The sequence below is a fragment of the Theropithecus gelada genome, chromosome 12 (assembly GCF_003255815.1).
Source record: "Theropithecus gelada isolate Dixy chromosome 12, Tgel_1.0, whole genome shotgun sequence".
NCBI lineage: Eukaryota > Metazoa > Chordata > Mammalia > Primates > Cercopithecidae > Theropithecus > Theropithecus gelada.
Window position 1 is genome coordinate 105,880,953 of NC_037680.1, and position 27,179 is coordinate 105,908,131.

At 38.6% G+C, this 27,179-nt stretch overlaps 1 protein-coding gene across 4 annotated transcripts in view; it reads right to left on the bottom strand.

Moving 5' to 3' along the window:
* Positions 1-27,179, bottom strand: part of PID1 (phosphotyrosine interaction domain containing 1) — a 252,883-nt gene that overhangs the window by 218,768 nt on the left and 6,936 nt on the right. Inside the window, exon 2 of one of the 4 annotated variants that reach the window (XM_025405262.1) lies at positions 25,459-25,669. The exons of the other annotated variants lie outside the window; for them this stretch is intronic. Coding sequence (XP_025261047.1) covers positions 25,459-25,461 — 3 coding nt within the window. The 5' untranslated portion in view covers positions 25,462-25,669. The remainder of the gene's footprint in view (positions 1-25,458; positions 25,670-27,179) is intronic. 4 annotated transcript variants of the gene reach the window in all.

Here is a 27,179-nt window from a genome sequence, read left to right on the forward strand (position 1 = left end):
ACTACACCCAGTTCCAAAACAGCACAATACCTCTCTACATATTAAAGGTTTATGTAAATGTAGCCACACTCACTTGCTCACGTGTTGTTTATAGCCATTTCATACTACAACATCAGGGTAGTGTGCCCCACAAAGCCTAGCATACTGCCTTCTCCTTTACACACATACACACACACAGACACACACACACACACACACACAGACTTCTAATATAGATGAGGATCTAAGTATTTTGGAAATCTTGTAAAATATTACCCCATATTAAGAAATTAAAACAAACAGAAGAACTACGTGGTAGATCACGAGTAATCAAGAAAATTATCCATTTTGGGAGCTAGGGAATCTTTTTGCATCCAGAGAATAACAATAGAAACCCAAACTAAACTTTATTCTTTATGTGAATATATTCAAGGACTTAGGAAAAAATATGCAGTCACCAAGACCTGTCAGTGTTGCAGAGTGAGGTAGTCAACACATAAAAAGATATCTACAGTTATGTATTCCTTTGGTGGACAAGAGAAGCAAACAAATGTTACGTGAACATCTCCACTTACAATTTTCACTCATTCAAGTGTATCCCCTATAAATACTGCCACACCAAACTGAACTAACAAGCATTATTCTCTAGAGAGAACACTGTTTTGATGGGAGAGATAGCAATTGTGTGCACAAAAATCACTTTGTACAATAGAAAAAAAAAGTGTTTTTAATCTATGGAAAGTGCAAAGCTCTTCATTTGTTTCTAATTATAAGTGGTGTGAGAAAAGGGAAAGGGACCTAGGTAGAGAAGGAGATGAAGGAGAAACCTTCTAAATAGGTATTTTGCTTCAAATCGAAGGCCATCCTAACATAAATAAGAAATTGGAGTATAAGTGACATTTCTTAAATATCTATACATTTTCATGTCCCTTACCCGCTCCACACACACAAGCACATATAAATGCTTATTTGAATTCTGATATCAGAATGACCGACAAATTCTCAATTATTGAAGCGAACCATGGAAAGGAAGTCTATGGAATTACTAACACTGGAGTTAATTTATACTGACACTGGAATTAATTTACACAGACACATAACAAAATTAATCATTCCAATTTTAATTAATGTTCTTCTTTTACTCTCCTCTACTAAATGAAATCTACATGGTAGAAAAAGTGGAGCTAGTATCAAACTAATTAGTAACTCTGAAGGTTACTTTAAGGTTTCACTTTCATGTCAAAATACAATCACATTAAGTTTTAATTTAGAGAGCTCCTTTCCATTTAATATGAATTCCCTTACTTCTTCAAAACATTATGTTTCCTTGATGGTCAAGAAAATAAATATATCTTGGAGCGCAAATGAATCCCTCAATTATGAGTGGAATTCGAAAGGCTGCCTCTAATCACCCAACAAAGTTTTTTAAAAGGGTTGGGTGGGAGACCATAACTCAGTGGGATAAAGACTTCACTCAAGCATGAATTGCTCTCAAAATCATCCAACTTTATACTATATTCGCGGTTTAAAATGCCAAACCACATCATCGCTCAGTTGATCTTGGAAAGTTTCAAAAACCGCAGGCCAGAGTCCAAAGATAAATTGGTCAGTGAATTCATTACTTCCAGAAAGAGATAAACGTTTGAAAGAAAAGAGGCCATAGGGGCTCCAGGGCCGCAATCGATTCGCGCACAGTACTTATAAGCAAAGAGGCCATAAACATTTGTTTGCATTACGAATAAAGTACAGCATTCCCTCTCCTTGATCAAGGTAGCTTTGGCTGCTAGTTTGGGAAGTGGAGCAAATGAATAAGAAAGATCGGAGTTAATCTACAAAGACATGAACTTTCACTCCACCTCTTGCATTTTTAAAAAGAAACAAATAAGTCTCAGGCCTCACAGGGAAGATATGGGCAGGGATAAGAGGGGACAGGCATCATCCGTTGTCTCAGAGAGCATTACCAAGTGGGCTGCAGCATGGGTGCTAGTATTGGTCAAACCAGCATCATCATCAAGACTCCACTACTAAACACCTTGTCTTTGGCCAACTTCTTTCCTAAACCTGTTTCCTCACAGTAACATAGCAATAGCATTGGTAATGACCTCAAGAATCTTGTAAAGATATTACTACTAATTATTGATATTATTTAAAATACATACTTAATTTGAAAAGTGGTTTATTCAACACCCCACTACCATCACCACCAAGAACTCTTAGATTCTGCTGTACCTTTGTTGTCAAATAACCAAAAGGATGAGAAAAAAATGATTTAAAAGTTTTTTCTTGCTATAGAGAACACGTTCTCAAACTTCATAGAGTCTCAGAATCTCTGGGAAGGCTTGTTAAAGCACAGATTGCTGGGCTGCACTCCCAGAGTTTCAGATTTAGTAAACTGGTGGGAGGGGCCAAGAATTTGCATTTATTACAAGTTTCCAAGTGACAGATGCTGAAGAACTGAGGACCAATTAGAGAACCACTGCTGTAGAAGAAGTTTATAGTCGTTGGTTGGAAGCCTTTGGTTGAGAGGGAAAAGAGACCAAGACTCACAAATTCCTGCAGGAAATGAGTAAGGGAAAAACACAGAGAGAGGAATGTCCACCTTGCCCTTTACAGCCACAGACAAGAAGACAAAGCTCAACCCCCCGTGTCAATCAACACTAATGCAGTGGAAGCCTGAGAGCCTCAATGTTGGCTATGCAGAGATTTCAAACTCTGCCATGGAAAGGAAATATGTTAGACATCTAGGGAGTTATGACTAGATTTAGGAATAGGGGATGGAAAGAAAAAAATTTCACAATAAACCTTTTACATGATGATTTCTTAAGCTCCATTTTCTAATATATTCAAAGAGAAGGTCATGTTCAGCAGCAGTGAAATTTAAGTCACTAATCCTTCACTGAATTATTTCAAGACATTGAAATTTTATTTTAATTAGATGGCTTAAGTCATTTACAATGTAATTCTGGACTACTTTTACAACTTGCTTTTGGTAGCATTAATTTGTAACACTCATGTTTAAACTACCCATAAGAGTACACATAAATACTCCTAAGACAGAGGCATAAAAGATAATGATTTTATTGTAATCCAATTCAACCTATATTCCTGGCACTATTATACTCATAAAATATGCATTGAAAACCTAGGTGGGAGATCTATTTTCATCTATATCTAAATAGTCCAACAAGGCAAGACTGAACCATTAGGCCTGCTGGAAAGTATTTCACCTGGCAACAGCCCAAAGCCATTCAACTCCGAAAGTGTTATTAGAAGAAAGAAAAGTCAATGTAGGTAAAACATCACATTTTCATTATTACAGATGCAAACAGATACATTGCTAATTATTTTCCAAAATCACTTCATCCTGGCAATATCATGAAAATAAAAATGAAGAATAAATATCAAATTCCATTCCTGAATCTTAGTATTTCCAGAAGTGTTTTACAAATAAAATGAATCCCCTGAGACATTCTGTGAATAAAGAATCTATGGTCAAAAAAAAAAAACTTGGATATCAGTGAATGTGACATCCTTTACTTAGAACTTCTCTATTACTGAGAAATCATACAGTACAGAAATCTACTTAGCTTTGTGTAACTCAGAGGTTCCCAAACCAAGTAAGCAAAACATCTTCTTTTCATGTCTGTGGTGTACCTCTCCTGGATATAGACTTCTGGGTTGACAGATTGCTCTTTTCTTTCACCACTTAAAACTTAAGTCATTCCCATTGCTTCCTCCTTTCCATTATTTCTGATAAGTTAGTGAACATTCATCATTGCTCTGTATATAATGGATTAATTTTCTCACTGTTGTCATGATTACTTCATTGCTTTGACTTTCCGCATTTTGACGACGATTTGCCTAAAAAACAAAAGTGTGGTTTTCTTTGGATGTCTCCCACTTACAGTTTGCAAAGGTTCTTGAATCTTCAAGTTAATATTTTTCACCAAATTTGGGAATTTTAAATCCATTACTTGTTAAAATATTGTTTCATGTGCCAGTCTCTTTCTTGTCTCTTTCTGGGACTGCAATCACATGTATTTTATATTTCTTGATGTGTCCCATATGGGGCTCTGTTAATTCTTTTTATTTCTTCTACATTCTTCAACTGGAGTAGTATCTATTAATCCATTTTCATATTCACTGGTCTTTTCTTCTTTCTTCTTCAATTTGCTGTCAGGCCCATATTGCAAAATTTTCTATTTTAGATATTTGACTTTTCAATTCCAGAGTTTCTATTTGGTCCTTCTGTATATCTTTCATTACTCCGTTGAGATTTTTCATTTGTTCACTCCTCATGACAAAATCCTTAGTTCCTCTGACAAATTAATAGTAGCTGTTTTAAAGTATTTGCTCTTCCCACAGCTGTGTCTTCTTAGGGTCTATTTTTATTGACTCCTTTTTCTCTTGTTTATGTTTCATTTTCCTGCCAGAAAATTCTTAGTTTACACTGACCATAGTGGATGACACATTTTAGGACTCTGTATTCTGTTGTCATTCTGCAATAACAGGACTGTTTATTTGTGTTTTAAAAAGCAGTTAAATTACTGGCTAATCACCTTTAACATGTGGAAGATTCACTTTTACACTTTGGTAGGCTAGGTCTGTTTCCATTTTGCCCTCAATCCAACAGAAAAATTTATTTTACCCAGAAAATCCTATAAAATACTATTAACCTAGCCACAGAAATCTGAGTGTTGCACAAATAAAACAGAATGAAAAAGTATTCTTTATGTGAGCACAGGTTTTTAAGGGGTCCAATTCTTTCTTCATAATTCTGAAAGCTACTCAAAACATATCTTTTCCTGAAAAGTTAGTGAGTTCTTAGGTAGTACAAATTCCCGGCATTGTAAATCAAGCTTTATTTTCCCCATATGGTCAGAAAAGTTATAGTAACCAACCCAGATCACCAAATAAGAAGCAAAGCACCTAACCACTTTTCTGCTGAAGTTAAAATAGAATCTTTTCATTTTTTCACCTACTTTCATGCAAAAGTTACCTTTTTTCAAAAATCAAATATAACAAAATGCTTACATACAATACAGAACTATCTTGCTCCCATCTTCACCACCTTTGACAAATTTGTAAACCTCTATAAGTACCTTTTTTCTCCCTTGTAAAATACTAGTAACAACAGTACCTCTTAAGCACAGCAGAGGTACAGAGTTATCACTCAGTAAATCAGTGTTTTTGTTTTTGTTTTTGTTTTTGTTTTTGAGATGGGGTCTCACTACATCACTATTTCACCCAGGTTCTTCTCAAGCTCCTGACCTCAGGTGATCCTCTGGTCTTGGCCTTCCATGTAGCTGAGATTAAAGGTGGGAGCCACCATGCCTGGTTAGTAAATAACTATTTTTAAAGGCAGGGACCTCTACCTCTAGATCATGAGGTGGAAAAATATTTAATCCAACAACTAAAATAGAGATTTCCTGTTCTGCCTAATTAGAGGCCAGCTAAAATCAAAACTCACAGTACTTGCTATGACTCAGCTACTCCACATAACAAGAACTGCATGTCCACAAGCTAAAATATAGCTTAGTTATAGGTCCAAAAGAAAAACCCGTGATTCTACACCCACCCTATCCCACCGCCACCTGAAATATGCTGCTTCGACTGGTAAAACTGGCTGACTCCATATCTGGCCTCATGCTCCACTCAGCTGCCTATGCTAGGAACCTCGGGACTCTCCTCTATACTTCCCGTCCTCTCTAATCAGTTGTCAACCCATTCTGCCTCTTCACCCTCACTCAAAACCTCTGCCACCTCCTCAACCTCAAAGTCACTGCTTTAGATGATATCTTCATCCCCTTTTGCCTATGCCATTTCTAACAGCCTCCTTACAACATTTCCCTGCTTGCAATACATTTTCTATACCACCAGCAGAATCATCTTAAAACCAGTCTGAGTCCTTTGTTACCTATAAGCCCCCAGTAGTTTCCCAATGCCTACAAAATGAAGCCCATGCTCAGAAACATCCTATAAAATGTTGTACTATAGCCCAGTTGTGCTTCCATACTCTTTCACCCCAGTCCTTCTCCAACCCTTCAGCCTCACGTGATGTGCTCACTCTTGTCTGGAACAGCCTGAATTCACAACTCTGTGAAGATTCTTCCCTATGCCTAGGGTAATCTTCTCTACCTACCAAATGCCTATTCATCCTTATATTAGTCCATTCTCACGTTTCTGATAAAGACACACCCGAGACTGGGCAATGTACAAAAGACAGAGGTTTAATGGACTAACAGTTCCACATGGCTGGGGAGTCCTCACAATCATGGTGGAAGGCAAGGAGGAGCAAGTCACGTCTTACATGGATGGCAGCAAGCAGAGAGAGCTTATGCAGGGAAACTACCATTTTTAAAGCCATCAAATCTCATGGGATTTATTCACTATCATGAGAACAGCATGGGAAAGACTCACTCCCATGATTCAATTACCTCCCACTAGGTTCCTCCTGCCACACATGGGAATTGTGAGAGTTACAATTCAAGAGGAGATTTGGGTGGGGACAGAGCCAAACCATATCAATCCTTAAATAGGCTACATCTTCTTCTTTGTGAAGGGTTCCTGTCTAGGGCAAGGTTCATAATTCCCCACTCTGCTTTCATTATAGCACTGATTTCACTGTACTGTAATTACTTATCCATAGGTCTATTGCATCCTCAAGACTGTGCACTCCCAGAAGACAATGACAATGCCCAGTATAGTATCTGGCTCAGAGCAGGTGCTCAAGAAACATTTGTTGAATTAATAAATGAATATCATCTTTAAAAAAAAATTCTGTAGCTAATATTCTACAGGTACATGGCATTTGAATATTAAGCCCAAAGATGAAAAACAAGAATGGAACAAAATATCTGCCTCACAGTAAATCCCACCACCCAAGGGAACTAATCAAATAAAACAAGAAATAAGGAGGCTTAATATTAATCTCAATCATCTTTATCTGCATTCCTCCAATACCAAGAGAAATGAAAATCTTTTATTTTTACACAATCAAAGTTACATCTACACCATTCAAAGCCCAATTTAGTAACTCTCAGCTTTTCCTAGCTCACACATTTTTGTTATAATGCTTTCTTTTTAGATCATCTAAAGTTTTTTTAAAAAATCATCTTAACTTGGTTTTTGTCAAGCAAAGGTTAATATTGGATACTTTAATCACAAAATTCATGTTTGGCACTGGGTCCTGGCAGAAAGCCCCACGTGTAATTTCTCTGGGACTAAATTACTCATTTCTAATATAAACATAAGAATAAAGCAAAAACCAGCATTATGTAAACAAAATATGTTATTTTTTAGTTCTCAACTGAAAACTCATGCAACCTCATTTAACCACTATTTCCATGAGACATGGGATTTTAATGTGAGACAAGACAAACCAGGATCCCTTGTCAAGCAGTCAGTATAGTCCAAAAGAACCCCATACTCAGTAGCCTTTTTCCAGTCACATTTTTAAGCAGTCTGGCTTCATTTTTTCCAAATACAGAACCAAGTATCCCTGATTCTTATCGTCATCCAAACAACTGCAACCAGCTGTGAAAGCTAGAACTAGGAATCAAGTCTGTCTATAGGGAGTCCCCTCAAAGCTACTAAGCATGACTGTTTTCATCAACAAATATGCATGACCCTATTTCCAAAATTCCAACTCTGCCGACCATTTCATTTTAAAAAGAGAGAAAGAAAACAAGATGGAAAGAGAGATTCAATCCTTTAAAATCCTTTAATTTTTCTTCATTGTAACTCAATCAAAATTAGGTAACCCTCATAAGAAAGTTAATTGTCTTCTCCTCTTTTGGGATTTTATTTTGTAACTCTCCAAATAATGCATTTATTACAAACACAAGATACCTCTTTTATTTCCACAATCCTCACATACTGTCTAATCTGCAAAAGCAATCCCCTTCTTTTTTAAAAGTAAAACCATGGACTCTTCCTTTCTCACTTCCTTATTGAGAGCTTCAGGTCCCAGGCTTTGCTCTCTGAATTCCCATCAGAAGGTTCCTACAAAATCCTCCCTACCTTATGCTCTGCTTCTGCAGCCTTAGCTATGACATCTGCCACGGCATTAGCCACTTCAGCGCTCAGAGAAACAGAAAAACCATCCTGGAGAACTTCAAAACTCCATAAGCAGAAGCTTCAGGTAATAGAAAGGGAGCATTACTTGCTTTTCAGTTGCCTAAGACCAAAATCCCACACACAGGTCTGTTGTGTTGCAAAGCCCATCTCCACCAGTAGACATGTTTTTCTTTACACTTAAAAGAGCTGTCCAAACTAATTAAGGCATTTGCATCTTCTCCTTGACAACACTCTTAAAAGTCCACCTGTTGTGTGAAAGTCTTCTGCATGACTAAGTCTCTTGCACTCCCCTTTTTCTGTGTTCCCTTTGGAGCACATGACTTCATAAAGCTTGTCTCTTGGCCATGTGCCTCCCTACTCCCAAACAAGGCCAAGATGAAAATGATGCTTCTTGTAACACTCCGAGCCTCCTGGTAAAAGATGCAGTGGTGGATATAAGCTCAAGTGCTTCTTACTCCTCATTCCCAAGTTCAAGTGAAAAAGACAACTTGTATTGCCTTGCCTAGTTTCCTTCCCTGTCATCAGCCTTTACTAACAACAACTATAATCCTGAAGGTATGAAGATGCTACTTGTTTTAATCAGAATCAATGTATGCACATTACATTAAAAACTCTGACAAATTCTTAACACTTACTATTACTTAGAGTGTAAATTACAGTGCTGCTCACCAAGAAAATCAGCATTGGGGGTCTGGGGCAGTTACGCCACACCTTTGATTAGCTGACTGCTAAAAAATACTTGAACGTATTTTACAGTTTACAAAACACTTTTACATATATGATCTCATTTCACACTCAGAAGTCAGTGAGGTAGATTTTAGTAGACTCATTTTACTGAATGGGGAAATTGAGGCTCAGAAGTTTGTGTAACTTGCCCAAAATTATAAAGACAGTACTTAGTAGGGCTAAAACTTCCATGAACATTTCCCAATTCCTAGTTCTACTCTGTTTCCATTATACCATGCTCGCTTAAGCCAGGGGAATGTTTAAGTCATGTTTTATCCTGCGTCCTTCATTTCGGCTGTAGTTTCGTCGGTTGTTGGCTGTTTTTGGTGTTCTGTTTGTTTCAGTTTGCAGACAATTTTGCAGACATTGTGACAGGGACTTCTTTAGTAAACCTGAACAAATAAGAGTTATTTCTTCTCTTTTTCTGTAGAAATAAAAATAGAATTTGCATATAATAGCACTCACTGATTCCGGTCTAGGCTAGTTTGAGTTTAAAAAGTTGGAAGACCTCATCCAACAGCAGTTCCCAATGCAATGCTTTACATTTAGGTAATTATCAGTTATCTTTCAAATTCATATTAGCCAGAAAACCAATACAGCTAGCCTACCAGAAGAAAACCATGCTTCAAACCATAGAGCTGCTGGCATTCAGGTCGTGAAATAACATAACTATGAAATTATGCAAGTAAATATCATCCTCATTCACGTAACATTTGAAAAATAATTGCTTTAAAGGAAATAAAGGAATATCATGCAATATCCCTGCAAGGTCCATTTTCAGGTCCATATTTCACTACACAGACACACACATACACATAATTGAGGAGTTAGGCTTCCTTGGTTACATCCCCATCCAACAATAAACAAGCTAGAAGTCAGTCACTCTATTCATGTTGAGCTGTGGGCACACACACCCATTTATTATCTGTGGGACCGACTGTGCCGCAAACCTTAGTGGCAATAAATAGTTGCAGAGGAAGAACCAACCATGGAACAAATAAAAACATGAGTGGACTCCAAAAAGTACAAAGATTTGCTCAACAAAACTCACCAGGCACTATAAAACCTGCCTCCAATCCTTCAGCTGAAGTAAAATGTCTCTGGCAACTGGGAATAGTTAAAATTTCCTATTTTCTGATTATTCCAAGTGCTTACCTCGGCACATCCGGTCTCCAGCTGGGTTGGTCAGGACAAGAAATCGCCTAAGAAAGCCAGTTCTCACAATCTTTTCAGACCAATTTAGCAATTTGCAAAATGGAGAAGGTTTACCATGATGGAAAAAAAAGTAAGGTAGCCTCCACAGTAAAAATACTCAAAGCCACAGACAGTAACCCACCAGCTCAAGTACAGAAACAGAATCCACATCACAATAAGAAAAATTCTACTTGGGGAAAACAGAAAGGGAAAATAAATAAAACCAGAGAACTTCTATCATTAATGTGCATATGGGGCAAACTGAATACAAAGCTCCATAGAGGAATAAAAATTTTTAAATGATGATTTCTAGAAAGCACGGTGTATCATTGAGGATTAGCTTCAGCTACAAATGAAAGAAAATGCAAAAGAACAATAGTTTAAAGGACATAGACATTTCCATCTCTCTCACAGAAACAAAGCCTGGAGGGAGAGGCCCAGGGCTAGTATGGCAGCTCCAGGACTCACACACCTATATGTTCTACAGTTGTTAGCACATGGCTCCCCTCACATGGCTTAAAAGGGCTTCTCAAATAGCCATCACATTTATATTCCTGCCAGATTACAGGAAGAAGAGTGCAGAGATGCACGCATCCTGCCTGTAAGATATCCCTGCTTATGTCCCACCAGCTGCAACTAACTTGTATGATTAGTGCAAGTGAACTTGGAAATAGCAAAATATTTCTTTACAACTGGCATTTGCAACTGTTGGAAGATAAATATTTTACAGCTCAAGGGAATTCAGGGCCTTGGGGTCCATGCTAACATCCAACAAATATTTAGAAACTACCTGCTTTTGCCAGACACTAGGTTCTGCACTGGAGAACAGCCCCTGCCTTTAGGCATAGACAGTTCAGTGACCACCATTCCCTAAAACAACTAGAAGTGATGTTTATGAACATGCATGCATCATGTCTTCTTCTTTCATAGTTTACTTGGAAATAACCTCAAACTTACCAAAACACAGCAAGAATAAGATAGCTTTATCAGATCTACCAACCACCAACAATTTATCACATTTGCTTTATTATGTACTGTCATTCTCACTTATTCACTTTCTCCCTCCTCCTTCCCTTACTATTCCTCTTCCTTCTCATCCTCCTCATCCTTCCCTCTCTCTCTTCCCTTTCCTTACCTTTTTCCTCCCTTCACCCGCATGCATTTGAGAGTAAGATACAGACACTATTTCCCCTTCATCCCTAAATATTTCAGTATATATTTCCTAACAACAAGAACATTCTCTTGCCTAACCATAGTAAAATGATGTCACCAACCAACTCAGTGAAGTCATTTACACAAATGTTTTTCTTGGTCCAGGATCAAATCCAAGATCATGTACCATACTGGGTTGTCATGTCTGTTTAATCTGGACCAGTTTCTTAGCCTTTCTTTCTCTTTCATGGTACTGATATTTTTGAAGCGCATGAGACAGTTGTTTTGGAGAAAACATGCTCCTGGGACAGGAATATGATGCGAGTGAGCCTTCTCAGTGCATTGTATCGGGAGGCAGACGATCACGGTTTGCCTCACTATGGGTGATGCTAACTTTGATTCTCTGAGTTAATTTCTTCCATTGGACTTCTCCAGTGGAAAGTTAGCATTTTCCTGGAGTCAACTGATAGTGTGTGGTGAGATACTTTGAGATTCTATAAATAACCTGTCCCATATAAAACATTCACACACTAGTTTCATAATCACCAATGATTCTTGCCTGGATTAAGTATTACTATGATGATTGAAAATGGTGATTTTCTAATGCCGTCATCCCTGCTTTATTTATTAGGTAACATTTTGCTGTAAGGAAGAGCTTACCTTTCTCACCTATTTATTTGTTTGCTTATTCCTTTGTTTAAATCAGTTTATATTAGTATGAACTCATAGACTCTTACTTTTTTTTCAAAGGGCTAAAATCCACAAAAGTTGTTATTTATTTTGAGGTGTACTAAATTTGTCCAATGAAAGCCAAGGGGGCTTCTGTGTCATGTTGAAATAACTTTTTTTTTCTGAGCAATTCCTTGCTTTCTAGAACAACAGATAATGTGTTCAGGAATCCTATCTATCTTGATGATGCTCAAATGGAGCTCACTTTATTTTACACAAGGAAAAGCAACCTAAAAATTTCTCCCCCATAACTGAAAGCCCACCAGAAAACAGATGCAACTCTGAACAAGACAGATTCTATATTTTATATTTTTAATTAATTGTCATTTATGAATAGCTCCAGCTATTGACATCTCTTGTATTCCTGAAATTAAATATAACAAAGGGAATGTCCCTAATAGTAAGTAGAAATAACTTCGGTACAAGCTATCTGCAATATTTTTATTTAAATGTCAAGAAAATCCAGAACACATTTCAGAGAGTTTAATATAGACACATAGAATTGTGCATTTCCCCCATTAACATGTGGCTCTAAACATAGATGTAAGAAAGCGTCTCTCTCTCAATACAAAAGTAAAATTCTTCTCTTACCATGCTCATTATGCCACTCTAACTCTTATCTTTCCATCCACAGAAATTAAGAGAGATGGCAAAAAAATAAATTATAAAATGTCATTAGTTTATTGAAGCATGGCATAAACATATTCACTGAGCTTGTATGGTGTTGCCAGCCTTATATTCCGAGTATTAGTCCACGTGCAATGGGGCACACAAAGGTGAACAAAGACCCAGCCCTCAGCTTCTAGGCTTTTAGAAGATAGAAGTCCACATGTAATTCTAATAAAAAGAAAAACGAGAATGAGCTAAGTGGTACAACTGGAAACAGAAGAACAAACTGTGGACACCCAGAAGAAAGGGATGACTCATTGCAACTGGATACCAGGAAAGACTTTGGCAGAAGAGGGGCAGCCTCAACTCTATGAGCAGAGTATGATCCCTGGGGCAGAGCAGGCGGCTGACAGAAAAGGATATTTCAAAGTGATGAAACAATATTAGCAAAAGCATCAAACATCAAAACACACAACTGTGGAAGATGGTCTGGAATGTATGGAAGGATGTAGAGAGAGATGAAGAAGATGGTTTACGAGCTTGAACCAAAGCATCAAAGCAACTCCTTAGCATCTGATAAAGGCACTTCTTTATAAACACTACAGAAAGTGGAGGGAAATGGTTTCACCTAATCACTGATATTTGAGTTCATTTGGCCTTGGTCCCTACAATCTGCTCACATTCCAATGTGAAAAAGACTGCAGAAAAATGAAATAAAAGGAAAAGAAGGTATAAACCAAATGATGTTTTCCCAAATAAAAAGTTATCCAAACAGCATCTGTCCAAACAAACATAAAAATTCCCAACTTCTGAGTACTCAGATGTGATTTTTTTAAATCACAAAAAAGAGTCTTTCTTTCTTAGGACTCTTGGCAGTTTTCAACACATGCCATTGGACAAAATGCTTTTATTTAAAGATGGGCTAGAAAACCATCTGATACCTTATCAGACCCAGTATCAACTGACTGTTCAAATCAGAGGACTGTGTTGCTTTCAACATTATTGCACCAAACCACAGGAAAAAAGCACAAAGGTTCTACAGCAAATAAAAAAGCTCACAGCATCTGGGGATATCACATCTTCTACATCCGCCATTATCTTAAACTCAGCACCTGTGGTAGAGGTGGCTGGCGTGATGCTGCCAATTTTCTCGTTTTCCTTACTGACAGAACTCCGATTTGGTTGGGGACAAAAAAGTGCCCAGTCAAAATATTTTCTTTCCCAAGCAAATATTTGGTCACATGTCACAGTTCTCATCCCTGAGGTGTTAGTATCCTTCTGGGTAGGACTCGAGGGAAAGCTTTTGTTTACCTAATAAAAACCCAATGACGATGAAGACCCTCATCTTTGCCCTTTACAACGTCTTAGGATGGAAGTTTCTCCTGTAGTAACATGGATCTACTTGGCATTTAACTGATTGAAACCTTCTTGAGCACAGGGAACTAACTCTTCTTTATACCCACCTTAAAAGTCAGTTTGGCTCCTCACTCAAAAACAAAAGGTCAGTCAACATTTGCTGAAAGCAAACGAGGAGAAATGAACAGGAGGAGAAGCACTGTGACAAATCCAAATCACAGTCAGCGTATGTTTACCCTACGGTAATCTGCATCAATCAATTCAAGAGTGCCCAAATCTTTCAAGTATCACTATCCTTTTTAAATCCAAAACGTTGCTGACCCACACATAGTACTTTGATGCTCAATGACTGAAAATGTGCTTAAAGTCCAAAAGCCACTGTGAATCAATAATGATTTCAAATAAGTATTTCTTTTAATAAAGCACACGGGATTTGAAAGTAATTCACATATTTGCAAGGTATTGTTTTTTTTTTTTTTTTTTTTTTTCAGTGGATAGGAAATGCAGAATGCAGACAAGGTTAACAGTGGCCTGGAAATAATTCCATGGCCCTCTTGAGTTCCAAGATCCGTTGGTCAAGAATTACTAATCAATACTAAAAGCACTGTGTCTGAGTCTATTCCACTGTCAGTACACCACCCAGAATCCCCAAAGATGTGAGTTTTAACATAGCCATGACTTTGCCTTTCATTTTGGCCAAACTTAGTTTCCAATTTCTAAAGCAGGCTTCTGCTCATATTTATAATGTGAAATTTTTCTTAAATGTTAACACTTATGAAATCGTTATGCTACATAAAAATTCCTCTGAGTGTGAAATACACGAAGAAATGCATGTGATGAAAAATAATGTGCTCTATCACACATTTTCATATTTACCATTAGGCATTAAAAGCTTCAAATCAAAATTAAATTTCCTATGTAGGGGCCAATGATTACAAATAAAAGACAAATAGCATCAGTTCCTTAAATTAGCAAAAGCAGGCATCTGCTAAAGTTCTGAGGTGGACATTCAGTGCATTTTACAAGAAATCAACAAAATGTCCATTTCTTCCCATCCTTGGATCAAAATAAGTCCATTCGTTCTCTTCATCTATAACCCAATAAATAAGTTTTGATGGCCATCTAATGCAAAGATAATGCCCTTTTAATCATAAGCTAAAAAAAAGAAAAAGAAAAAGAAACGTTTAAAAAAGGAAAGGGAAAAAAACACACACACACAAAGAAAGCAATGGCTTTGAAGCAACAGCCAAATTTGTTTTTGTCCAATTCGTTTGTGTCTTCCAGCCCACCAAGAGCTTACAGCCACTGAAAAAGGAAGATGGAAGAAAGGAGAGGTGGTGATGGCCCCTTGGGAAAGCAATAAAAAATGTCTAAAAGACTCAGCAGTTAGCAAGAGAGTTCAAAGAAATCAGGAATGGAAAGAACTTCATTCCCATTAATTATAGGGAAAGGAGGAAGAGAGAAGCAAGAAAGGAAGAAAGTTGTTTTTGTTTTTGTTTTTTTAAATTGGGGGCAGAAAACACAGATGCGGTCACAAATAACAGAGCAATTCCACCTTACTTGCAAAGTTGGGATCCCCGTAAATGCTAATTAATTTTTATTTCCAAAAGACTCCCTCTAAGTTTCATCGACTGCTTGCCTACTCCTAGGACGTGCCAGCACACATCCTTTCCAGTTCAGAGCAAATACATATCTCATGGGCCAGCTCCTGTTCAGCAAGGGCATTGAATTACATTATGAAGAATAATTGGCCCAATTCTCTGGGCCAAGGAGTAAAGAGATCAGCATTGAGCCTAAGCTATTTACCATTAACACAGTAGAGAGGAGACATAAATTAGTAGGTTTTTTAAACTCTGTATTCTTCTTTCCCTAGACTGCCTTACTTCCAGAAAACCCCAGAGCTGTATCACTCAGTCTGTCAACTTCCTAAAACAGATATTGGCCCGTACTCTATACCTGAATATTTAAATATAATTTCCCCAAGAAGATTCCCACAAGGGGAATACTAATTTGAATTTTCTTTGGTTGCACAACACTTCCCCAAATTTGCACTTTTGCAAAGCCATTCATTTCCTACAAAGCATCAAGTTCCTAGAGAAAAGACAAGGAGGTGGGTGGGGAAGGGGGTAGGGGGTGCCAAGCTAACTAATGCCAGATGAACTTTCCTGGATCCAGAGGGCTTTGTTTTAAAGATTTCTGCCTTGTGTTAAATCAAAGTAGCAAAGCAGGTCTTGAAAACTGGGGAAATACATTCTCTACCCAGAAGGTCAGGACTGCCAAAGTTGGAGGTATTTAACTTTCTGGGCTAAAGAATCCACATTGTCCTAGAGTGAACTTACAGAGCCATTCACATTTTTAACCAACAACTACAAATGTGTCTTAAGAAATGAAGCTCAGACAGACTAAGGCCATGTCTTCTTTGACTATTTTGGCCAAAGCAGCTATTTGCATCCCTGACACTATTTCCACTCCAGGCTCAGAGATAAGAGGGATTTGTTTCATAATGTGTACCACAATTACTTTATTTGTTTTGGATGCAGTAAAAGCATCATTACTTAAAATTACACTCTGCTTTTTCAGTGCAGCAATTTGGCAGGAAGGTGAGAGTGACATCCAAGTTATAAAAATCTTAAGATTTATAGGAGATGCCAATAGCAGGACTACACCCTTATAAACAAGAAGTACCAAAAAACCTTTCTCCAAAGATGGACCAGAACCTGGAAGCTGTGGGCCAGTACAATGGTAAAATGAGGATTATCTTCATTCAAAGTCACTTAATTAAGTAAGGGTACGTGCTAAAAAGAAATTCCAAGGAAAAAAAAAAAATTGCACCCTTTCTGCATCCCCCAGTTAAGCATGCACAGTTTTTACATGGAAAGGTACCCATATACAAGGACACTGTGCGTCTATGGGTTTCTGGTATCTTAGAGAGCTTTCAAGCATGGCTCCTTCACTTTTCCCCAGACATATGCTCTGCCCCACATATTACCTTTTGTGAAAGAGAATTTGAAGACTGAACATCAATTGGTTCAAGGGAAATGTTACCTGTGTATCATTTGGTTCTATGGTTGCAAGCAATAGACACCAACTCTTGCTGACTTAAGCAGAAAGAAAAAATATTGGAGTAACACTGAATTGAAAGGAGAGGGATAGAGCCACTCCCAGGGTCTGGGCAGCAGGACGACTGACCCTCTTCGGAAATGGTTGCCAGCATTATCAGCTCCGACTACTTTGTCTTTTTGTCGCCCTGCTGAGGATTCCAACTCCCAGGAGAAAGTGTCTAATCGATCTAGTTTGGGTCACACATAGTCCCCGTGGCTAAAGAATGGCACATTCATTAAGAACAACAAAAAAAAAAACCCTCCAAAATTGAATGGAGTCTCCCTACTGAAGACGGATAGAATAGTTCCCCAAAGCAAAATCAGGGTGTTGTTACCAGAAGATGGGAAATGAAGCTGAATCAAAAAACAAAAACAAAAAACACAGATGTCCACTTCTGCTTCTACATAAACAGTCTTAGCATTCCTACTGAACTGTTTATTTTTTCAACTTCTAGGGACAACTTTGGCAAAAACTACAACTAATGCTATTATCCAAGCCTATGTTACAATGTCCCATATAAAGAACCACATGATAAATTCCAGGTTAGAAAAAAGTCAGGGCTCCAGATGAGCCAATATACATTCTTCTATTAGGCCATGAAGGTTAAGTAACTAACTAATCATTTTTCTCTTTTTCCTTGGGCTGCAAGGAAGCTCAGACCTGAAAGTTTTAGGCTGAGTTATGACCTTGGTTATAATTCTAGTCTAGGTGTTCAGACACAACTAAATTCCTCCTTTCATTGTATGACTGGTGTTCAAGGGGTTTTATGTTTAAATGATATGTTTTAATGTTTAAATGATACATTTCTCTTTTATTGACAAGTACTTCAAAAGCATGTGAATTTTCTTCCCTTACTAACCAAAAGCCAACTTTTTCAGAACTATATAAGGGTCTAATGTATATCTGTATTTTCTGAGTTTGTAGTTTGGCCAGGACTTTTATATTCTGTGGGCAGCATCATCCCTTTCGTTTTCTGCTACAGCAGAAATAATAAGCTTCGGCAGCAGAAACTATTTCAGATGAATTTCTGGTTTTAAAAGGTGCTACAGGAAAAACAGATTAGATGAGAGACAGTATGCACCCTAAATCTCAATGAGATTAGAGTGTGCAATATTTTTTCAAATAATTATCAATAGAGTTCACTTTTTATGGGAATGGGGTCGAATGGAGAGCAACACACAACTGTCTCAAGTCTATAATAGACAGCCTCATCCAACTCAGATGAATGATGGACATCTCAGGGACTGGGATGCACACAGCATCCATGCTTTCGTGAATCAAATGGATGGGTTGAGGGTGGGAGGTCTAATTCATTGTTTTATAGCTCAAGCCACTGTGTGAGTCGATTCCAAGTACTTTCATGCTAAAAATCATCAGAATCCTGTAACTGCAGGAAATGGGCAGCGTTAAGTAAACGGGTTCCACACCTGGCAGAGTAAATGAAAGTAGCAGTAGGTTTGCTCCCAAGATGACCAATAAAATGTCTGCAAAGTGCTTTTGAGTGTTTTTTGGTGGAAACGGGGACTCTCTAAATAGAGGTATTACCACCATTATGGATATTTTTCAGTTCGGGTTTTCTGAAACAGCATTTGAATGGTTCTTCCACTGGCTGATAATCTGTGAGGAATATGTTGAAATCCATTACATTAAAAAATTACTCTCCACCCTCTACATGTCCTCCATTTTTGGAAGTAATCTCTTCCAATGTTTGGCAGTACAAATCCCCAAAATAAGCCAATATCATAACAATGAGAAGTTTTCGTTGCCTGGCGTGGGATATGTAGGAAACAGCGATCTGCATTTAGTTAAAAGTAGAAGAAGCCTCCCACTTGTGCCTGGAACCCCTCCCAGACGCTCTAGATTAGAAAATAGGATAAGTCCCAACACTTCTAGCTCCTATGCATTGGTTTGCCCAGGAGACAAGCAATGACCACGACTCCCCACTCCAATCATGAAAACTCCATCACACAGCTCTCAAAAGAGAGGGGACAGAAGTTGGCCTCCATGTACCTGAAGGTGGGCTGCCAGAGCTGTGCTTGGAAAGCAATGAATGGTGCTAAACAAGTAAAATCAGTTACCACTTTCGCCTTTAAGAGTCAGAAGACCAAGGACCTGGTTCTGATTCCAACACAAGGTGAACTTGAGAGGCAGCTTTTCCACTGGCCAAATGAAGGAGCTGAACTAGATTGTTGTCTCCAATTCAAATATCCTCAGGGCTCAGCAAGTTGGGTGACTCAGTGAGATGCACCAAGGAAAGCTCAGGACCAGCTGGAGGCCACATCCCATCCAGATGGAACAGCAGCTGTCCAGAGGTCGCTCTCTGAAAATTCAAGCCCTCCATGATCTGACATTTTTCAAAAGAATTAAGAAGTCTAGATTTTCTTATAAATTCCTCTAATTTTCAAATCCTGGACATGAATTTGTAAAGATTTTATATATTAAAGGAGCCAAAGGAAATATTTCTGCCAGCTAGAGCCAAACCTCAGGCCCACAGTTTGTCAACCCAAAGGAGTTCAAGTATTGAAGCACCCTGGACCATGGAATGCTTCTTTACAAAGGAGCAAAAGCTGTCTTCTTCCTTCACTTGGAAACTCCCAGGGCACTGGCATCTTAGATGCTACAAGAAGTCTTGCACTAAGTAATCAGCCTGACTTAGTTTCATCTAAGGCTTCCCCAAATTATTTAAAGACTGAAACTTCTGTGGCAAGATTCATGAGCAACTCACTGAATTCACGGAACACGCTTTGGGAAACAGCAAACCTCTATCATTCATATGGCTGTAAAGTTCTATGCTTTTATTCCTAGGGTACCCTTGGATCTGAAATAGGGGAAGATATTAGTATTTAACTGACTCCCAAAGATGTGCCAGATACTAAGCTAAGCTCTTTGTAGTCCATATCTCAATTAACATTCACGGCAATTGGAAACTAAGTGTTATAATATTATACTTAAAGTTGAGAAAACACAAATACAAAATACATATCAGAGGCCATGAGATAACTCCTAATAAATGAAGCAGCCAAGATTTGTATCCATGGGTGCCTAATTAAAAAACCTACGGTCTTTCCACTGTTTAACAGTCTGAATGGGTTACAAGTGGCCTGACTTGTAACCTAAAGAAATATTCTCACTATCCCCATTTCCCCCAAACTGCTTACCCTTGTGGCTTTAGATCTGCTTTTATGATCCCTTAAAGTGTCCAAGCTCTTCCTCCACAGGGCATTGTTTTTCCAATTGAGTCAGATAATCCACCAAAGCATTCAACACCTGAGCAGGGTGAGCATGCGATGTCTTGACTCCAAGTACTAATGTATTAGTATCCAACAACTGCATTCAATGGCTCATAGATAATTACGGTGGAGCGCTCATGTGCCAGGGACAGTGCTAACTGCTTGTGTGACTTCCTCTAGCCTACCATCTCTGTCTTTCTTTGGTGCACATCCTTTGCCCCTCCAACTCTCCTGTCCCCTCTTCCTGGCTTTCTTGTCCATGTGATGTCCCTCATTTTAATATATTTCATTTCTTTCCTTCACCCTCAAAATAGAGTTAGAAGCAGAAGTACAGTATTTTACTTGCTGTCCCAGGATAACCACACATACAGGTTGACAGAGGACTCTCGGTTTCTGCCTGCTGTTTCAGTTAATTGACAGTGCATTCATCACCTTGACAGGGCCCCAGACTGGACAATATGCCACATCGTTTCCTTACATATTTATTGAACAAAGTCTGGAACCCCTCCCAGACGCTCTATATTCCTTACTCTTGACCTTAGAAGAGGTTGAGTTGAATGTCTCAAATCTTCCTCCTTGAGGGGCAAAATGTTTTTAAACTACTAGATTAAAGTCATTTTGTGAATGGTTCTCATTAGCTTTTTACTGAGGGTCAGTGGCCACTAGTGAAGCTATTCCATCCTGTCTAGTTTTTAGTTGCCATATTCCTGAGAAAAACAATTGTCTCACAAGGAATCCAGACCCTACGTCTGCTACACACATTACTTTAATCCACAAACTAGAATCAAGACCCACTAATGGTTTTGCATGATGGATTAGCTCTTTGCTTTCTGTCACGGGAGGAAAAATAACAAGAAGGCAGCCCAGCCAGTCATAGGGGCCACATCCCAGAAATTTACCCTTTCAACAGTAATATCTTGTGAGTCTACCGGCCATGGAGGCTGGAGCCAGGCACTGTGATACAGGGCTGGAAAAGGCCTCAGAGGACTAAGCCAGCTGGGAGAGTCAGCTGGAACACCAACACACTAGAAAGGGGAGAAAAATGCATGAACAGGGAGCATGAACGAGAAACAGGGCCATCCAGAATGGGGAATAATCAACAAGACAACGTGAACTTTCCACCCTTTGGTCTGGATTTGTTCTCTTGCTCAACCACTAGTTTAACTAAGATCCTTAGGCAAACTGAGATGCATGAAAAATGTCATTTCAAGAACTAAATGAAGAAATGTTTTAAAAGAAGAGAATGCCAAGAAAAATTATAGAGTTCATTATTTACGTTCTGGGTTAGAATTTTTATTTCCAGTAAAAAGGAAATGAAAATGACAGGGAATTCTCAGGAGTGAGAACAGAAACAGGGTATTGTTTAGTTCTCTTAACATCTAGCGCTATGCCTGGCAAATAATGAGGATTTCACATACACATTTTTAACAACTATATAGAGATATAGTTGACATATAATAAGCTACACAATTTGATTTTTTTTCAACGTATGTATAAACCCATGAATCCATCACATAATTAAGATGTTGAACAAATCCATCACCCCCAAAACTTATCCCAATCCCCTTTCAGGCCCCTCCCTCCAAGTCCATCCTCAGGTAACTACTGATCTGAATAAATCATTTTACCTTCCCACCAGTAGCATATGAAAGTTCCTGTTTTTCCACATCCCCACCAACAGTTAGCATGGTCATAGTTTTAATTTTTCTTTTTCAGTTGTTCTAATAGTTGTGTAGTGATACCTCATTATGATTTTAATTCACATTTCCCTAATGACTAATGGCATTGAACATCTTTTCATGCCATCTATAGACCTTCTTAGTTCAAATCATTTCCTGGTTTTTAAAAATCGGATTCTCTTTCTTCTTACTGAGTTTTGACAGTTTATTTATCCTAGATCTAAATCCTTTAATACATATATGAGACGTAAGTATTTTCTCCCAGCCTGAATCTTATCTTTTCATTATTTTATCCATATCTTTTAAAGAGCAGAAGTTTTTAATTTTGATAAAGTCCCATTTTTTCTTTGTTGATTGCATTTTTGTCATTGTTCTAAGGAATCTCTGCCCAACCCAGAGAAACTCTGGGATGTAATGAATATGTTCATCATCTTGATTGCAGTAATGTTTACACAGATACACACAAAGTCACAAAGATTTTCTGCTGTTTTTGTCTAGAAGTTTTAAAACTTTAGGTTTTATATTTAGGTTTATGACCCATTTTGAGTTAATTTTTGTAAATGGCATGATGAATGGATTCAAGTATCTGGGTTTGCTGATGTTGTCACTGTCATTTTGCATATGAATATCCAATTGTTCCAGCAGCATTCGTTGAAAATACTATTATCCTTTCCCCAGTTGCTATGTTCTAGACTCATATGTTAGAATCCTAACGCCCAAGGTAATGGTATGAGGAGATGAAACCTTTGGGGAGGTCATGGGACTGGAGCCTTCATGAATGGGATTAATTCCCTTACAAAATAGGCCTAAGAGAGCTCTTCCAGCCCTTACCTCACGTGAGGACACAGCATGAAGGCACCATTTCTATGAATCAGAAACAGGCCTTCCCCAGACACTGAATCTGCTGGCATCTTGATCCTGGACTTACAGCTTTAAGAACCATGAAAAATAAATGTCTGTAGTTTCTAAGCTACTCAGTCTAAGGAATTTGTTATAGAGGCCCAGGCACACTAAGACACTAGTGAACTATCTTCTCTGCACCTTTGTCAAAATCATATAAATTTCTGATCAAAAAGCATAACTCTCAGTAAAAGCCCTCATTGACAGCTGCTGAAATATAAAACATGCATACTCTTACTCAGCCATATCAATTTTGGTAGTTCAGCCTAAAGAAATACACGCACCAGTAGGTCAGGATATACACAAAAATTTATAGGGAAAAAAAAAAACAGAACATGAACACAACCCAAACACTCCCTCATGGGAGAATGGGGGAATGAGTAAATAAATTAGAGTCCAGCTTCATCACAAAATTCTACACAGGTACTAAAAGGAATGAGTTGGAGCTATATATTTTGACCAGAAAAGACACCCAAAAAACACTGTAAAGTAGAATTTTTTAAAAAGTTGTATATATGTGTGTGTGTATATATATGTGTGTGTGTATATATATTTGTGCGTGTGTGTATATATATATAAATTGAAATTCATGAGAAAAACTAAACATATGTTTACACATATCTGTACATTTGCAAAAGCCCGGGGAAAGTCTGTGGAAAAATAACCACTAGATAGATAACATGGGTTTCCTTCATGGGTAGAATTGGGAATTGGGAAAGGCACAAGATTACTAACTTCTTTACATATTTCTAAACCGACTGATTTGCTACACTAAGCAGACATTATTTGTAATTTTTAACAATCAAGAAAGTAGTAGACATGACATGAAGCAGATGTAGAGAAAATTCTGAGTGCCCTTTTTTTTTTTTTTTTTTTTTTTTTTTGGTGGCTGGTCAAGTAGGGATAAATATCTTGGTGACTGGTAGATACCCAAAAGAAAATTCTACACTATTATAGATTAAATTGCATCCCCTAAAATGTACATGTTGAAATCCTAACCCGTAGTACCTCAGAATGTGACTATATTTGGTCATCAAGGTGTGATCAGTCACTAACTCAATATGACTGATTTCCTCATAAACAGGGGAAATTTGGACATAGAGACACGCACACAGGAAGAACACCATATGAATACTGGAGTGATGATGCCACAAGCCAAGGAATGCCAAAGGTTGCCAGTAAACTACCAGCAGCTAGGAGAAAGCCAGGAGCTATGGACAAACTAACTCATAGCCCTCAGGACAAACTAACCCTGCCAGCATCTTGATTTCAGACTTCCAGCCTCCAGAACTGTGGGACAACCCACCGTACCAGTACCACCCGGTCTGTGGTACTTCGCTATTGCAGCCCTAGGAACGAATACATTCAGCTACCAAGAATTTATGTTCAAAAGCAAAATAGCTACCACCAGGACCAGGCCCCATAGACTCCAGTTCAGTTCCTAGGAAACAACCTCAGAAGACTTAGAAAGGAAACAGCAATTGCCACTGCCCACATTATAGGTGGCTTGTACAGCAGGATTCCACTCTCACCTGAGGAAAAGTAGGCCCATTCCATTTGTGAAACCATCAAAGCATGCAGCAGGTGAATCTGTGAGTTTATTCTCAGACTCACAATTATAAAGCAATTCTGAGGAAAGGTTTGTCATGAAAGGATTAGGATGAATCTAACAATTATGCAGCTCCTTTCCCCTGGTAACTATCCATTCCCCTCCTGCTCCCATGGACACAGGGGATATTCCTTCTGGAGAAGCGAATGAAAAGCAAAACAGCATTTTAAGACCAGAATGACTCTTCACTCTCAGAAAGAGACACTGACAGAGCAGTTCTGCAGTTGGAAACGCTCCCTGCCTTCATCTCAGAAGGACTGGAAACATTTGTGCCTTCCTGGCTGTACCAAAAAAAGACAAGCTTGCCCAAGAAAATAAGTATTATGACATGGATGACTTTTTTTTTTGTCTTCAAAGTGAGTTCCAGAATAAGAATAGGCTCTTCACTAAAATAATTTATACAGTTATCAAATAAAAAAACAAAATAAAACACCAAACTGGGTACAAATAATCAAACTGACATACCATGAGGCTCACCTGGAGGTCAATTTGAAATATATTTCTTTGTCAGCTTACAGGTTTTCCTAGTCAGGAAGAGGCAAATCACAGAGGCTGCTACCCAAAGAGCCTACAGGGACTCTGAAAACCTAGTTTGTTTTGAGGATAAAATCCTTACTACTAGTCTTCTTCGGTCTCAGCCCGTCTGGAAAAGTTTCACTGAGGTCCACCTCAAAGTGACTCTGTTTCACATTCCAGCCCATAAGTTTCATCTCCAAAGTGAACCATCTTCAGGCCTGAAGCTCATGTACCATATTTTCCAGAGGACCTTCCCTGAGCAACACAGCATATGTCACACTCAAAGTTTGCCGCCTTTTCCTAGGACGTTGTCAACCAGAAGGAAATAAAGGAGAAAGAAGCAATAGCTTAGTTGTTTTCATTTTGTTTTCAATCCACAGTAGATAAACTCACACTCAGTATTAAAAACAGGATTCCTGATAGACACATGCATTTTGTCCCAGTATGTGAAAGTTGGGGATACCCACACCACAGAAACAGAGTGATCAAACATAGTCAACAGGCTATATGGTTTCACTGGTGTAGTAGCTACTTAGGGCTGTTGTAACAAATAACCACAAACTGGGTAGCTTAAAACAACATAAATTTAATGTGTCACCATTTGGGAGGCCGGAAGTCCAAAATGGAAATGCTGGCAGGACCACACTCCATCCAAAGGCTCTGGGGAAGAACACGTACTCGACTCTTCTAACACTGGGCAGTTTCCAGCAATCCTTGGTGTTCCTTGGCTTGTGGTCCCATAACTCCGTTTTCTGCCTTGATCTTCACAATGGCCTTCTCTGTGCCTCCTCTGTGTCTTCAAATCTCTCCTTATAAGAACACTAGTCATTGGCTCTAGGGTTCACCCTAATTCAATATGACCTCATCTTAACTTGCTTACATCTGCACAAATCTTATTTCCAAATAAAGCTACATTCACAGGTACTAGGGGTTAAGACTTCAACACATCTTTTGGGGGAACACAATTCAACCTTCAACAATGAGTAGCATACGGAGGCTTGGGTTTGAATCTGAATTTTGGTCCCTTAGTAGCTGTGTCAGTTAGGAATGTCAAAGATACAAGTAACAGAAGTCCCAATTCACATATGGGCATAAACAAATGAAAGGGGGTCATATTCTTCTCATATATGGTTAGGAGGTAGGTTCAGGTGCTGCTTACTGATCCAAGTCCTTCCATCTTATCATGCTAGCCTTCTGAGTGGACTGATTTTAAGGCTTGTCATTTATTGCTGCAGAATCACCTATGGTTGCTGCAATGCTAGACATCACATCTATGCTCAGGGCAGCAAGAAGACAGAAAAGGGGGAAAAGGCTATTTCCCCAAGAAGCGGCATTTGCTATTCATGAAGGTAAGGTATCTTTAGTATGTAGCCTCTCATATCCCAGTGGTTAAAAACTGGTCTCTGACAATCCTTGGACCAGGACGAGATTATGATCATGGCTATAGAACACCCACCCTCCAGCCAAGGTATGACCATCTGCTGCCTGAAAAAGCCGGGGCTTCATCCGCAGAAACAAAGGTGAGATGGAAGATGTGTCGTTAATGAACGCAAGCAAAAGTTATCTGTAGTCTCTGGACAATTGTGACATCATCCAGAAAAATGAGACAACAAAATCTCTGTCCCTTAGAATTTTCTCAAGGATTAAATATGCTTTTTCATATAAAACAAAATGTCTGCTCCATGACACAAGGGGTGCAGTGCTTAGGAGTGCAGACCCTACAGCCAGTCTCCCGGCTATGAACCCCAGCTCTACTACCGAAGGCTGTTGGGAGGACAGGTCAGTGCTGGGAACATAGTAAACGCTAAGAAAAAGTTGGCTGCTATTGTTATTATTACTGATACTACTACTAAATAAGCCTGCCATGAATGGTAGCTGGTATTTCTTGATTTTCTCCATACTTGGAAATGAGCATGGCTGGAAAAGTAAAAATCACCAATAAAACCCCTGCTAAAACGAGAGTCTGCTAGCAGCACTGCTGGAGTGGAAGGAAATGTTGCTTCTGGGACCCAGACCACAGCACCCCTTCTCTGTGCCCTGTTTGAGAATATGTGCCACGCTATATAACCTTCTAGCTCTGGATAGTTGGGAGCAAACATGCATTTGATGGTTTTTAGAAGGGCTTCCCTTACCTAAAATTTCTTTTGGAGCAGTGGACTCTCAACTCAATAGTATACATGAAATTTCCCGATAGTCAACTTCAGCATGACTTCCCTTACTACCTTTATAACATGAGAGAACTAACACTTCATCCTGACCTAGAGACCACTACCTGGCAGAAACTAAAGGAGACATAAGAGGTATGTCCACTCAGACCAT